This window comes from Cucurbita moschata, unplaced genomic scaffold, assembly GCF_002738365.1.
Source record: "Cucurbita moschata cultivar Rifu unplaced genomic scaffold, Cmos_1.0 Cmo_Scf00003, whole genome shotgun sequence".
Classification (NCBI taxonomy): domain Eukaryota; kingdom Viridiplantae; phylum Streptophyta; class Magnoliopsida; order Cucurbitales; family Cucurbitaceae; genus Cucurbita; species Cucurbita moschata.
In genome coordinates this window covers 910505-925120 of record NW_019268519.1, presented here as the reverse complement: position 1 = coordinate 925120, position 14616 = coordinate 910505, and the positions used below count along the sequence as shown (strand labels likewise).

General features: G+C 37.3%; 2 protein-coding genes across 4 annotated transcripts in view; one reads left to right on the top strand and one right to left on the bottom strand.

Annotated features, from left to right (window-relative positions):
• Window positions 1-12218, top strand: part of LOC111441061 (formin-like protein 20) — a 16771-nt gene extending 4553 nt beyond the window's left edge. For 2 of the 3 annotated variants that reach the window (XM_023077966.1, XM_023077965.1), the window contains exons 5-18: window positions 1-1098; window positions 1240-1360; window positions 3922-3993; window positions 5096-5194; window positions 5367-5408; window positions 6780-6860; window positions 6960-7010; window positions 7110-7191; window positions 7872-7966; window positions 8769-8840; window positions 9236-9352; window positions 10506-10574; window positions 10675-10741; window positions 11237-12218. In XM_023077966.1, the coding sequence (XP_022933734.1) occupies window positions 1-1098; window positions 1240-1360; window positions 3922-3993; window positions 5096-5194; window positions 5367-5408; window positions 6780-6860; window positions 6960-7010; window positions 7110-7191; window positions 7872-7966; window positions 8769-8840; window positions 9236-9352; window positions 10506-10574; window positions 10675-10741; window positions 11237-11367 (2197 nt within the window). In that variant the 3' untranslated portion in view covers window positions 11368-12218. The remainder of the gene's footprint in view (window positions 1099-1239; window positions 1361-3921; window positions 3994-5095; window positions 5195-5366; window positions 5409-6779; window positions 6861-6959; window positions 7011-7109; window positions 7192-7871; window positions 7967-8768; window positions 8841-9235; window positions 9353-10505; window positions 10575-10674; window positions 10742-11236) is intronic. The other variant, XM_023077964.1, reaches the window with a different exon arrangement.
• A 1038-nt stretch (window positions 12219-13256) lies between these two features.
• LOC111433725 lies at window positions 13257-14234 on the bottom strand. Its single transcript, XM_023070893.1, has one exon. It carries the CDS (start codon window positions 14232-14234, stop codon window positions 13257-13259), a length of 978 nt encoding a protein of 325 aa, XP_022926661.1.
• Window positions 14235-14616: the final 382 nt, after the last annotated feature.

Genomic DNA, 14616 nt, shown 5'->3' with positions numbered 1-14616 from the left:
ACCCCCACCCCCATTAATGCAAGGGGCACTTCCTTCACCATCTCCAGGGGAAGGAACTCCACCCCCACCCACGCATGGTGTATCTCCAACACTACCTTTATTACATGGAGCACCACAGCCTCCCTCACCACCTCCTCCCCCACCACCTTCAAGTTATGGAGCACCTCCTCCTCCACCCCTTCCAATGTTTGGAGCACCCCCTCCTTTGATCCCTCCCATGCAAATGCAGAGGAGACCTCCTACACCTCCTCCATCGCCTCCAATGCATGGGTCTCCTCCACCAATGAATGCAACTCCACCGCCTCCCGTACGTGGGGCTTCTCCACCACCCCCACCTCCACTAATGCATGTGGCTCCTCTACCATCGCCACCGCCACCAATGCTTGGGAATCCTCCTCCACCTCCACCTCCACCTCCACCAATGCACGGGAATCCTCCACCACCCCTGCCACCTCCACCAATGCATGGTGCTCCTCCACCACCCCCGCCACCTCCACCAATGCATGGGAATCCTCCACCACCCTCGCCACCTCCACCAATGCATGGGAATCCTCCACCACCTACCCCTCCACCCCCACCGCCACCCTCAGCCGGGGATGGTGGAGCCCCTCCACCACCTCCGCCACCCGGGGGTGGTGGAATCCCCGCACCCCCTCCGCCACCCTGGGGTGGTGGAGCTCCCGCACCACCTCCGCCACCCGGGGGTGGTGGAGTCCCCGCACCCCCTCCGCCACCCTGGGGTGGTGGAGCTCCCGCACCCCCTCCGCCACCCTGGGGTGGTGGGGCTCCCCCACCCCCTCCACCACCTGGGGGTGGTGGAGCTCCTGCACCCCCTCCTCCGCCAGGTGGTCATGCTCCAGCCCCACCTGGACCTCCAGGTGGTGGACCTCCTCCACCTCCACCGCTAGGTTCAAAAGGAGGAGCTGTTGCACCTCCTGACCCAAGAGGTTTGTCTGCTGGAAGGGGGCGTGGGCTAACACGCTCAGCTACTACTGCACCTCGAAGGTCCTCCTTGAAGCCTCTACATTGGAGCAAGGTTACAAGAGCTCTGCAAGGGAGCTTATGGGAAGAACTACAGAGATATGGCGAGACTCAAATGTATTTTGAATTCTCTTTTTATGTATCTTGCCGATTTGAATTGAAATTAATCCAGTCTTCCAAGAGGATATTTCTCAGTACTTTTAATGATTTTATGCTGTTTGCTTCTTATTGGTGCTTCCTTTTCCTCCCTCTCCTCAGTGCATCAGAGTTTGATGTGACCGAGATAGAGACTCTCTTTTCTGCAACTGTTCCCAAACCTGCTGATGGAGGCAAATCTCGAAGGAAGTCTGCTGGATCCAAAACTGACAAAGTTCATCTGGTAATTTTATAGTTAAAGTATGTTGTTGGAATTTTCATTTTGATGACGGAAACTACAGGATTAACATGTATATAATCTCATCTGTCAATTATTATTGATTTTGAATCATTTGAAAACCTGATGCAATTCCCACTTGGAGTGGGAGAGTTTTACATTGGTGCTTGGTATAGGTGCAACTTAAAGAGTTGTACCACGTAAATCAGTAGAAAAGTTAACTCAAACCAAATTGAAATAGTAGTTCAAAATTTAGTATGACGAGCTTCAGTTCCTATACCTCCTCATATTTCAAAGTATCAGAAAATTCATTGAGTTTAGAAAATCACCACTTTGTCGAATGCGGAACAGAAATAAAAAGTTTCTTTCTTAAAAATTTATTAACCATCATAGCTTGATGTACAACTCTAATTCTTGGCAGACATCATAAATTCTGAATCTCATCTTTGGAGAACAACGTGATTTTTGCTAATTAAGTAGTACTTGGAACCTCCAAACGCTGAATGACCTTAAGAAATAAAGTGACCTGTGAAATTTTCCAGTATCAGATTTAAGCAATTGTAACATCAATTTTTTGAAGGTTTCTTTTCAGATTCTGCATTCCTTAATGAAATTTGTTTTATTATGTTCTAATATATCCTTTGAATGGCATTCAAAAATTGTAATTTAGTTTGGGATAGAGGTTTTTTTTTTAATTAACGTACTTTTCAGAAGCTGCCATGTGTTCTATTGGATGTGCTGTATAACGAGAAGAAAACAAGCATTAATTTCTTTTTTTTATGTTTCATTGACTCAGTGAATAAGTTAGCTTAGCTGTGTATTATTGTTAAGATCATGGTTATATGAGTCTTTAGCCAATACAATTTACACAAATTCTCCCTCAAAACTCTTGTACGATGTTAGATTGCATAGTCTCAAAGCATAGAGTTGCATAGGATTTCTTGGGTTGTTTGGTTTTTTCATTCAAATAAGACTAAGATCTACAATTTGATTTACCACTTTGGTGTGTTGGACCGCCCTTTTCAAGAAGAGCTCTCCCACTTTGGAAAGTGTGCCATTTTTGCAAGTCCTTGTATGTTTTGAATTGAGAACTTTGGGTTGAAAAAAAGAACATAAGATCATTACGTCTTTTATAAAGTGTTTAGAGTTCTTCTGTTGGTTGTATATGCGGATGGCATTCTTATTACTATTGTTATTACTAGAGCTATGCTTAAGCTTTTAGGGGTCCTATATATCATAGTTAATCTCATTCAAAGGACTTTGGATGTTGAATTAGTTTTTTTTTGGGTTATATTTGGCCATAGAGGTGGTAGGAGTGGGAAAGGGATTCTTTTAGTACAAGGAAGTTTAGAGCACTCCAATTAAGCTTAATGTAGTTCACAAAAGAGGACAATTTATTTTTGGATATTGAGGAATTCTGGAAAGCCAAACTATCTCGTCCAGAAGTTGCTTATTCAAATAACATTATTTCAATACAAGATATCACAAATTCCAGCTTGAAAGCTAGATCTTGACATGGAATCTTAAAGTTCATGTTATTGCTCCTTAGATGTTGATTGGGTATTGTTCGTAGGTCAACTTTGTATTGAATTTTTGTTTAGGGTAATTTAGTATAGTAGAAAAGTAAGAAGTAAAATGTTCTCTCACGTGTGGGTGCAAAATCAGAATAAAGAGCTATGACACAATTTGTGTGTGAAGTTACAAAATCAGAATAAAGAGCTATGACACAATTTGTGTGTGAAGTTACAAAATCAGAATAAAGAGCTATGACACAATTTGTGTGTGAAGTTACAAAATCAGAATAAAGAGCTACAACACAATTTGTGTGTGAAGTTATGTTGATACACTAACTTTAGCCTGGGTTAGATTTCAATATCACAATTTAGTCAAACTACAGAGTGATAAGTGAGCTTTTTTTCTAATTGCCTCCAATATGATATTTCATGAGCGAATCGTGTTTATTGTCATTATGTTAAACCACAAGATATATGAAACTGAAAAAATAGGTTTAAGATGTTGCTACCAAGTCTCTAAATAAAGCATGAATTGAATTTCTTGTCGTAATTTGTGGCATGATTAACATATATACTCCAGCATAAGGGGAATTTATTAGTTGAATTTTAAATACCATGGTTATAGGTTTTGTCACTTAGTATAGTGTCTTTATTGTGTTTTAACACTTTTTTAGGAGAAGGGTCCCATATGTTTGGGGTTATATTATACAGTATTTAGTGAATGAGCTTTCTCCCATTTTACTTGCTGTTAGTTTACATTGTATAGTTGGTGGATCACTATTTCATCCAAGTTCATCTACTTTTTTCATAATGGACTTTTTGTTCACAGATGTCAACATAACAATCCCGTCCTCATTGATAGAAATGGACTTGGAAAAGGTTTACTTATTTACGATGGATGCCTACATGGATCACTGGAAAGAAATAACGTTAATAGACTTAATATCTGCTGAATCATATTTCTCACCGTTGGTGGTTGAACCCTTATACTGCTAGATATTTTTTGTCTGGGGGTTGAAATTAAAATTTTGAATACATTTATATTTTTTGTAGATTGACCTCAGAAGAGCTAACAACACTGAAATTATGCTCACCAAAGTAAAGATGCCACTTCCTGATATGATGGTAAGATGATCGGACCAACTTTTTATTTTTAACTCACCTATGCATCAACTGAAACCATCCTTTACTCTTGTTACTAGGTATTCATGGTATGTTTGAAACCATCTACACAAAGGCGTTGAATATTGTACATACTTAATACCTTAATTTCGTTCTATAAACATGATGACTAACGTTTCTTTTCACTTTTCATGAGTCTAGCACATGTAGAAATTATTGCGACTTTTTTCATAATTGTTTTTCATGTCACACATTGACCTTTTACAACCAATATTAGATAATTTTGTCCAATTTTCTAGGAGCAAGCTTAAGTTCTATTGGGCTTGTAGTCGTACAATATTTTAGCTGATAATTCAAATCCTGGGTTGTAGGAGAGATGGTGGCATTCATATGATCCTTAAATATTCCGCTTGTTTCAGCTGATTCCAATTCCTGGGCTCTTACTTGAACAAATGGCCAAACTATCTGCACCCTGCAACAATTGGAGACTGGACTGATCATAGTTTAGGGGATAAAAATTGACTGACCTACAAAAGCTATTTCTATCTCATACCATCACATCTTTGATTGCCACTTTGCCTTCTAAGGCTAGAAACGATCAGCAACTCTATTGCAAGCTATAAAAGGTATTTTGTGAACTTCGAGTTCGAAACTTGAACACGCTAGGATGATCAACGTTCCTTGCCTGAAAAACACCTGTCCTCATTATAACTGTTACAAATACCATTTCTTAATTAAGCCCGAATAGACTGCTCAAGACAATGTATCACCTTCACTTGACAACTGGAAGTTTGAAATATATCACAATAAGAATGTATTACTGTTCTAATATGAAATTTAACAAAATGAAAATTTTGAATCTGAAAAACTGTAAGATTACTAGGTTGAGCGCACACATAATATTAAGTTTTAATCTTGCCCTTGTGAACAGATGTTCTGAGAAGGATAGTGCTAAGTTGGAGATATTGAGTTGATAAATACACTTTCTTTTTTTATTTTACAAATACTTGTTTTTGGCGTTAGTCATGTAATTTTTTTTTTTTTTTTTTTGATAATGGTGATCGTAATTGATGAAAAGTTTAGCTTTTAATGTATGATATCTCAGGCTGCAGTGCTAGCAATGGACGAATCAGTATTAGACGTTGATCAGGTGGAAAATCTCATAAAGTTTTGTCCTACGAAGGAGGAGATGGAACTTCTTAAGGTGAACTTCTTAATATTTGAAATTAGAGGCTGATGGAAGAATTAAACTTGACTATGAGCATTTTTTCATAGTTTCTCGGAATACTAATTATTCTGTAGTGACATATCCTGTACTCTTAATTTTCTTCGTCTTTTTATTATTTCTTTTGACAAATTTATTGTTTTCTATCTAGGGATACACTGGTGATAAGGATAACCTTGGAAAGTGTGAACAGGTATTCTGTTTGCTTTGTTGAACATGATAAATTACTTGATACAGTCGTGAAATCTGTTGGACTAAACGTTTCCATGTAATGGTGACACCTAAAAATATTAACTTGCTGTTGCATTTTCCTGGTATTGATTTCGTGAAGTGTTCAATATGATTGACCAGTGCTTGTCAAATAATTCATGTCATCTAGTAGGGTAAAAAATGCAAAAGCATCTTTTGTAGTTAAAGACTTTTGATACTTGGGAGCCATTTATTTTACATAATAATTCGACCTTATTGTTTAACAAATGTAAAATCAGGAAAACAAATGTAAAAAATGTAAGTCGTTTCCTTGGGCGGGGGAGGGCCCCTGGCCTTTTGGCCGTCTTTCCAGTTTTTGTTTATAATATATTCGATGTCTCTTAAAGAAAATAAATAAATAAAATTTTCACCTGTCTCATGTGGGGTTAAGGATGTTCATGGGACAAGGACATGATAGTTTTCTCTATGTCCCAACAAAATTTTCCGTTAAACTCTGCTGGGATTTGATAGAAATTTCTAGCTAGGAATTGCAGGGGTTGGGTTCGTTGTGGAGCATTATTTCTTGTTTAGTGTTTCTTAATGTTTTAATTTTTTTTTAAAATTTCAATTAAATTAAATGAAATCTTTTGGATTTTTTCTTTCCCAATTAAATTGTTAATTCTCCATAAAATTCTTCCTTTTAAATGTTTCTCCACAGGAAATTTCTATTAAAGAGAAAATTCTTAAACATTCTAATAGAATCAAAATTATATTCCATATCAAATTATCCAATTATCCATGCATGTTGTTCAAATGTTCACTTACATAGTTCAAACCTATCAAATTAACGAAGTCATTAAACAATAAAACTTCAGAATATGTATGTATAAATATATAATCAAAAGAGGCAAACTAACCCGTTCCCATTCCCATTTAGCTCCTGGGGAATATTTTCCCTCCACTCAATTCCCACAGGCCGTTCCTGAGGGAAAAGGAACACCCCTATGTGGGGGGTATATGTTGCACTCTCTCTCTCTCTTTTCCTTTTAATTTTTTTTATAAGTTTGGTGAAGTTTTAAATTTCAGTCTCGACTTCTGTTTTAAGATTATTTGTTAAAGCTTCTACGATTGATTTGAATAGCTCACACTGCCTTCTTGCTTAAATCTCGTAAATCATAAGATATTGGTTTGCCATTCAGTGTCAGTGAGAAATCATATTCTGAAATTTCTTTCGTTGTCTAACATCTAACTTATTGCTTCATCTGATTATCATGGTTAAAATCTATTTATTTACTTTGTTAGGATTTAACTTATTCAATGTCTGATTATCATTGTTTGAAGCAATTTATTTATTTTGATTTATCTTGTGTATCAGTATTTTTTGGAGCTGATGAAAGTGCCTCGGGTAGAGTCGAAGATGAAAGTGTTTTCCTTTAAGATTCAGTTCGGCTCTCAGGTTTGGTGGTATTATCAATTTAAACTAATTTTGTTGTTTCATTATTTCTAGATTATTGAATTACATCTTTTACCTGGCATCTTTGGTTTCCATCTGCAGTTATCAGAATTTAAGAAGAGTTTGAATACTGTCAACTCGGCTTGTCATGAGGTTGTTACTGCTGAGAATAAAATCTTGCCGTAGTTTTGGTCTGGCACTTCAACCTTTCGTGCTTTAACCCTTCTAAAATTAACTATTACTACTTTGTAGGTTAGGAATTCTGCCAAACTGAAGGAGATTATGAAGAAAATTCTTTATCTGGGGAATACACTGAATCAAGGAACGGCGAGGGGTAAGGTCTTGATTACTTGGGGTAATTGGAATGTGCTGTTCATATGGAAAAGTCATCTTTAGCTATTTTCATCTATTTTTAAACCTAGGTTGGAAGGAACGGAAATAGGAGCGTAAATTCAATATAAATGCCAATACTTTATGAGAAATCCTCTGTGGTGTGAAATTATTATTTGATCAGTGTAAACTTAAGTTTTATAGTCTCGTGGGACAATGACTAAAGGTGCTAAAATAATGTATCACTTATATTACCATTATGATTTGTGCATTCATTGGTTGATGATTGGTCTATTTCCTGATCCATCGCATAGGAATGACTTATCTTTGTTTCTAAGGAACATAAAACAATCAAAGTATTGAAAAAGAAACACTATTTTTAATCTTGCTGCTGCTCGGTGGTGGTATATGCAAGTATACTTCTTACTCTTCCTTTTCTTTTTCTTTTTCTTTTTTTTTTTTTCAATTTCTAATCTTAAATTAAACTCATGACCTGTTCAATGAATGGCTAATTTCAGTAGCTCATCCTACTCTGGTTGAACGCTTGCATGATACTGTCTCATCATTCATCTCCCCAAAACTTCATGGCAATTTTGAAGGGTGTTATATATTGGACGTCTTGTACTTTGTTCATTCATTTCTTGTTTTTTTATTTAAAAAACCTATAAAAATATGAGCTTACAGGTTCTGCAGTTGGCTTCAAGTTGGACAGTCTTTTAAAGCTTGCTGATACACGTGCTTCTAATAATAAGATGACGCTCATGCATTATCTTTGCAAGGTTTTCCTTCTGATTATACCTTTACTTAAATATGCTGCGCTAATTGGCTATTTGTGCAATTCACTTCATGGTTAATTAGAGGAGTTATACGTGGATTATACTTTCACATATTACATAATATGTAGATATATTAGTGATGCATATCTAGCTTGTTCCCTGTTCATAGTGAGAAATGTCTGTATAAGCACTGAAGCTGGTCAAATTAACAAGCTATACTTTTTTCCCTCACGATACTTTCATTAATAGGAAGATAAGTATAAATTGCAGGCGAAGAGGAGAGGAAGAACCACAAAAAAGTGAGAACTGTTCAACCCTTGTCGAAGATGTAGGCCCGAAGGGACAAGAGACCCATACCCCTAGCCCCCCAAAAGATCCTTCAAAGAGATTTTTCAAACGTGCCTGCTCGAGTAGTGATAGGAGATGAAAATCTGCATACGAACTGCCATTTATGTTGACATATTAGAGCGTAAATGTGCTCGATAAACCAAAAATGTTAAAACGTGATGAGTGGTAGTCTTAAAGGGAAGGCAATAGATTTCTTTTGATGAAACACATTGGGTTAAGGAAAATGATACCTAAAAGCATGAAGCTATCAAGACGTCTGAAAAAGTTTTAGTATATTGCTCTAGAGGGCCTCTGGTCATCATGCATGCTGTTCCGATGTAAAGAGATGAATGAGAATCAGATTTCATGGTTTGAGTACTACGTTCCTAGATCTTTTATCAGTTTGTTGCATCTCTGGAAGGAGATGAACCCTACTATACTTCAGCTAAAGGTTGGATTGCAATCTCTAATTTGTTAGGTCCTTGCTTCGAAGACACCAGCTCTTCTTAAATTTCATTTGGACCTGGGTAGCCTAGAGGCAGCAACCAAGGTACAAATCTTTGTTTTTCTCCAGTACTCTGTTGGTTTTTGTTATGGATATCCTTACATATATATATTTATAAGAAATAGAAAAATTCACAAGGATAATGTAATATTCAAACCTCCAAGAAATTTTCAAATTGCATTCAATTTAGGTAATACTAGTAGAACACAAACCTTAGAGAAACCCCACAAAGAAGCGTTATCAGTAATGGCCTCCTAGTCTTCCTCCTACCTCATTGTTTCTGAAGAATTTTTCTTTTCCTTTGCTCCTAAGGAATTTTCTTCTCTTTGTTTCTGATGTATTTTCTTTTCCCTTCCATCCAAGCATACGAAAGATTGTTTAAATAGTAATACATCTTTGGTCCTTGGTTTCTGTTAACATCATATTTTCCTCTCTGTAAGATACAATTGAAGTCTTTAGCGGAAGAAATGCAAGCTATAATTAAGGGGTTAGAAAAGGTCAAGCAGGAATTTGTTGCTTCTGAAAATGATGGCCCAGTCTCCGAAATTTTTCGAAAGGTACATCTGCCCTTTCATATGTTTTTCCCAAGAACTTTTCTGCACTTTTATTCTTCCATAGTGATTCTAACTTGATTCTATTTTCTTTGAATGGCAGTCATATGTCTCTGGAGTATTTTCTAGTAACATGCATTTGCCCTATATTGATTTACTTTAAAAGGATAATTCCAGTAAAATCATGTTTTCATTTGCCCCATGAAAGAATTAATCATACATAAAAACTTCACTTAAGTAATTTGTTTAATCACACTTTAGACTGTGAAATTGAACCTGGCAATCATGTATTTGAACTATCTAGTTATTTGTATAAGTTATAAAATAGTCGGGATAAAGACCAATTATTTGCAATCTCCACTGAATTTGAAGTATATCAGTAAAAAGAATTGGATTCACAATGATCAACATCTCACTTTTTACCCACAAACCTCCAATTCGGAAAACCTTTTGATGTAGATCTGGACCATACTATAGCGACCTATGACGTGAATGTCTTAAATAGAAAAAACCAATGTCATGGTAAAACTTGATATCTCAACCAATAAAAATCTTGTCATGTTATCATGCGCTTTTTTGCTTCATTTTTTGGTCTTGTTCAACTGCTCAATACAAAAACAATAGTTTCTTCACTTTGAATAGTTGTGAAATTTTATTTGGCTTCTTGACAACCCTTTTTTTCTTTCTGTACTATATTGTCCTAAAACTAGACGCTGGAAGAATTTATTGCTATTGCTGAGACAGAAAACCAATTATTTGCAATCTCCACTGAGTTTGAAGTATCACAGAGAGAATTGGATTCACGACGATCCGTGACCCTCTTCCGGATTAGCCTGTTCAAGCCCATTGGTCAACATCTCACTTTTTACCCACAAACTTCCAATTCGAAAAACTCTTCAAGCAGACCTTTTGATGCAGATCCGAACCATACTTCAGCAATCTATGACGTGAATATCTTAAATAAGAAAAACCAATGTCATGCTAAAATTTGATATCTTAACCAATAAAATTTTGTTATGTAATCGTCCATTTTCTTAATCATTTTTTGGTCTTGTCAAACTGCTCAAGACAAAAACAGTAGTTTCTTTATTTTGAATAGAAATTTTATTTGGAACCCTGACAACCTTTTTTTTTCTCTACTTTTTTGTCCTGAAATTAGACGTTGAAAGAATTCATTGCTACTGCTGAGACAGAGGCGGCGTCGGTGACAAATCTGTACTCTGTTGTGGTAATTTTCTAGATCGAACTACCATTTTGAGTATTATTAAATAATGGCAGGTAAAGGAAGCAATCTCATCTTATTTTTCATTCTGTCCTTTGGTGGACAGGGTAGAAATGCAGACGCACTTGCATTATATTTTGGTGAGGACCCGGCTCGTTGTCCATTTGAGCAGGGTACGCTATGTTCCTTACGGTTGCACTTCTATTTTCTCACTACATGTTGATATGAAAATATTTGAATCGAGTTACTTCTCTGTTCTTCCAAGTTTCTGTTTTCTCGTTAATAATTCTGCACCTAATCATTATTATCATGTGTGCTTGATGAATAGTCAATTTCTTTCCTCTCTTGAGAAGCTGGGTCACTTTGTGTTTAATATTCTTTGGCTGGGAAATTATGTAAACTGGACTTTGTTTTGTTATCCAAAATTTTTCGTAGTTTTCCCATTCCTTCCGTATCTAGTTTTCATGAAAATGGTTGGATGAAGAGATGTAGAATCATGACCTTGAGTTTGTGATAACATTGTTATTCATGGTACTTGCATGTCCTTGTTATCAACTTCAAACTGTTTGGATCGTACAATTATGTAATGCTCGAGGGATTGATGTCGATTCTTTTTATTCTTACTCTGTGATATTTTCATGGCTAATTCTACACCAATTGGGCTGCAGTTATAGTGACATTATTGAACTTTATGAGATTATTTCGGAAAGCCCACGAAGAGAACTGCAAACAGGCTGAATTGGAAAAGAAAAAATCCGATAAGGATGCTGAAATGGAGAATGCCAAAGGAATTAAATAGGTGATATACTTGAGTTCTCCTTAGCATGGGAGATTGAGCACTCGTCCTACATCGACGACTCGATTGTCACCTTGCAGCCAAAGGGAAACATGCCGTGTGACCAGCTCCGAAACACGTCCAATTGAGATTTTTTCTGCAGTGCTAAAACCTCAGATTGACTCGGATATGAACTAAATGGGATGTTTATCGATGCCTGCAGAACTTTGAGTTGGCCAAATTGTTTATTTGTGCATATTTGACCGGCTGCTGCTTGAATCAACAAAACCACGCCCCAACTCAACTGATCTTGGTCAATCATGGAGATATATTGGGTGCTGACTATCTTCGCGAAGCAAAGGTGTCCTCTGTGCTGGTAGCTGCAATCCTGAATAATGGGTTGGCTCCTCCAGCAGAATTTTTCAGACTCAGAAGAGTATTTTCAGTCCTAGATGAGTCTTTTGATTAAAGTAGGTGATTTGGTTTCGGATCTGACAATGCATTTGGCATAAATTTTTTGGGCAGAGAACAAATGCGTCGGAATTGCATCCTTGAAGTCAGTCCAGCCGTTCCACGAAACCGTGTACAGAGCCTCTCTAACCATTCCATACTCTAGAATGTAAAATTTTTCTTTTGTTTGATGTAACATGAAAATAGTTTCTCATTCGTAGATTTTTTTTTATTTTTTACTCAAACCCGTCGTAGTAGACAATGTTGTATAGCGCAGATTCATAGAGGGTAATTAGAAGACGGGTTTTCCCCACTGTAGTTGTAACATAAATTGAAAATATAGGCCACGTTTGAAATCTGTCGTTTCTCTTCAAAGTTGTAACATAAGTTAAAAGTCATTCATGAAAATCATCCATTTGTTGTCCTGATTTGGCTCCCTGCATTACCATATTGGGAAAAACTGTAAGTCCACATGCATGGTGTGACTTGCATTATTCCTTGATTGTTGTCCTTAGCGGAATCTTTGAGACAAGCATTGTCCACTAGAGCTTATGATTAAAGGTTCAAAACAAGAATTGGGTCAAGTGCTTGAAAAATTTGGTGGCTTTCGTAGCAGTTGCTGGAGATAATGTGGTGCCAAATATGCAATTATTTCATAGCATTTATTAAAGCCGTCTCTTTCAGGGGTTTATTAAAGCCGCCGTAAGATGTACTCTACTCGTCCTGAGAACAAACAGATGCTTTAACTTAGTAGCTGTCTTCACCATTTTATGGCACCTTTTGTTTTGTTTCTTTAATTAGTGCTCATCCACCTAAACATTTCTACTTTCTATTTGCGGATTTAGCTCTTCAGACTTAACCTAAGTAAGTGTTTTAGTCACTACCATGTCACCACCAGGTCTCACATCGATTAGAGATGAGAACAAAACATTTTTTATAAAGGTGTGAAAACCTCTTCCTAGTAGACACGTTTTAGAATCGTGAGGCTAACGGTGAGATGTAATGAACCAAAACAAACAATATCTACTAGTGGTGGACTTGGGTGGTACAAATGGTACAAGAGCCCGACTGTGAAAATTTGTTAGCGGTAGACTTGAGCTGTTACAAATAGTATCAAAGTCAAACACCAAGCAGTGTGCCAGCAACGATGCTAGCCCCGAAAGAAGGTTGATTTTCATCGAACGTTCTAAAGAATCCTTACTCTAGACATAGACGAAAATTTTCCATTAAAATAGATAAGCAACGCAATCCAATCAAAGGTACTAAAACCCAAACCCACATAGATAAAAAGCTTTCAAATATCATGAAAGATAAGGTTATTTACAGCTTGAAAGAAATAGGAATTGGAATGCAGTTTTGTTTTTGTTTGCTCAAGCAAGTTCACGAGTTGCAGACTCCCTATAGAGTAAAAATTATGAAGAGAGTCTCTGCCTGAAACCATCTCTCTCACTCATGGAACTTCTTCAAAGCCCTTCCAATGGAGGCCACCCACCTTCACCCTCCTTCTCACCAACATCCATCCAACAACAAACACACCTCTTCCTTTCCAGACACATTCCATAACCCATTCTGTAACTTTTGAAGAACATGGTGTTAACAATGGCGTCAAGTACCACAAAAACAGAGTACAAATACGCCACAAACATTCCTTCCACCACCACCCAACCTCCCAATCTCTCCCTTGAATGGTAACCTCCCACTATTCTGTACTGGAACAGAGCTTCAATGCCTGCCATACCCATATTGAAAGGCAGCGCCACCAACAGCGCCGTCGCGCTTCTCCCCTGAATCAAAACCCAAGCCTTAAGAATCGCCATGAATCCTCCTTTCCTCTCCATCCCCGACAACACCGATGCCAAATTACAGATTATGATGGCTTTAGCAATCGCTATTGAATACAAAAAAGCCCCAAAAACTGATACCCACATGATCCAATTGGGGGAGAAGAAGAACCCAAATCCCTGGAGGCAATTGAAGGCGAAAAACAGCAGGAAAAACACTGTTGCATTGACAGAGACGAAGACGAACGAATTGCAGACATGGGTCACAAGGAGGGGATTGAAAAGCGACATAATCGAAGAAAAAGACGGCTCCAAACTGGGTTTCTGCTGATTCAAAGCTTGAATTACACAGGCTTTTGAAATCAAAAGGAAAGTCAGAGAAAAGGGTAGAGAATAAATGGATGAAACAACCGTTTGAGAGAGCTTCTGAATGAGAATTGAGAAGAATTTTGAAGATATGGGGAACCCAGCAGCATCAAACAGAGCCCTGAAATGATCAAAAGCAGAGGAAAAAAGAGAAGACGAAGGAAGAACAGTTTGTGAAAGAAGAACAGAGATTGCATACGGAAACGCAAGAACAGCCGCAATTGAGGTGAAGAACTGATAATTCTGAAGAAAACTGTAAACCGATCTTCTGAGGAGCTTTCTTGAATCCTCCATTGGAAGAACTTGAATCAAAACGATGGGTTTGGGGCTATGAATCCAAAGGGTTGTTTGGTCATAATGAAGAAGCTGTTGATTCCTCCATATCTAACCAAGCAACCGCAAGAGGATGAGGAAAAAGTTAAGGGTTTGATATTTGCTTCCTCATTCAATTTTGATCTCTTTCTTTGAATTGCTTCTAATCCACTCTTTTTCCACTAATACTCATACTTAACCCAACCTCCAATAGAGATTGATTACCTAATGCTTCTTCATCTATCAATCTCATTAGTACTAATTATGATTTTTTATTTTATTTTAAAAAGTTATTTAATTATATTTGTCACCCGATCAAGATATCAAGGCATAATTTTTAAATGAACGGTTAGAAGTTTGAATC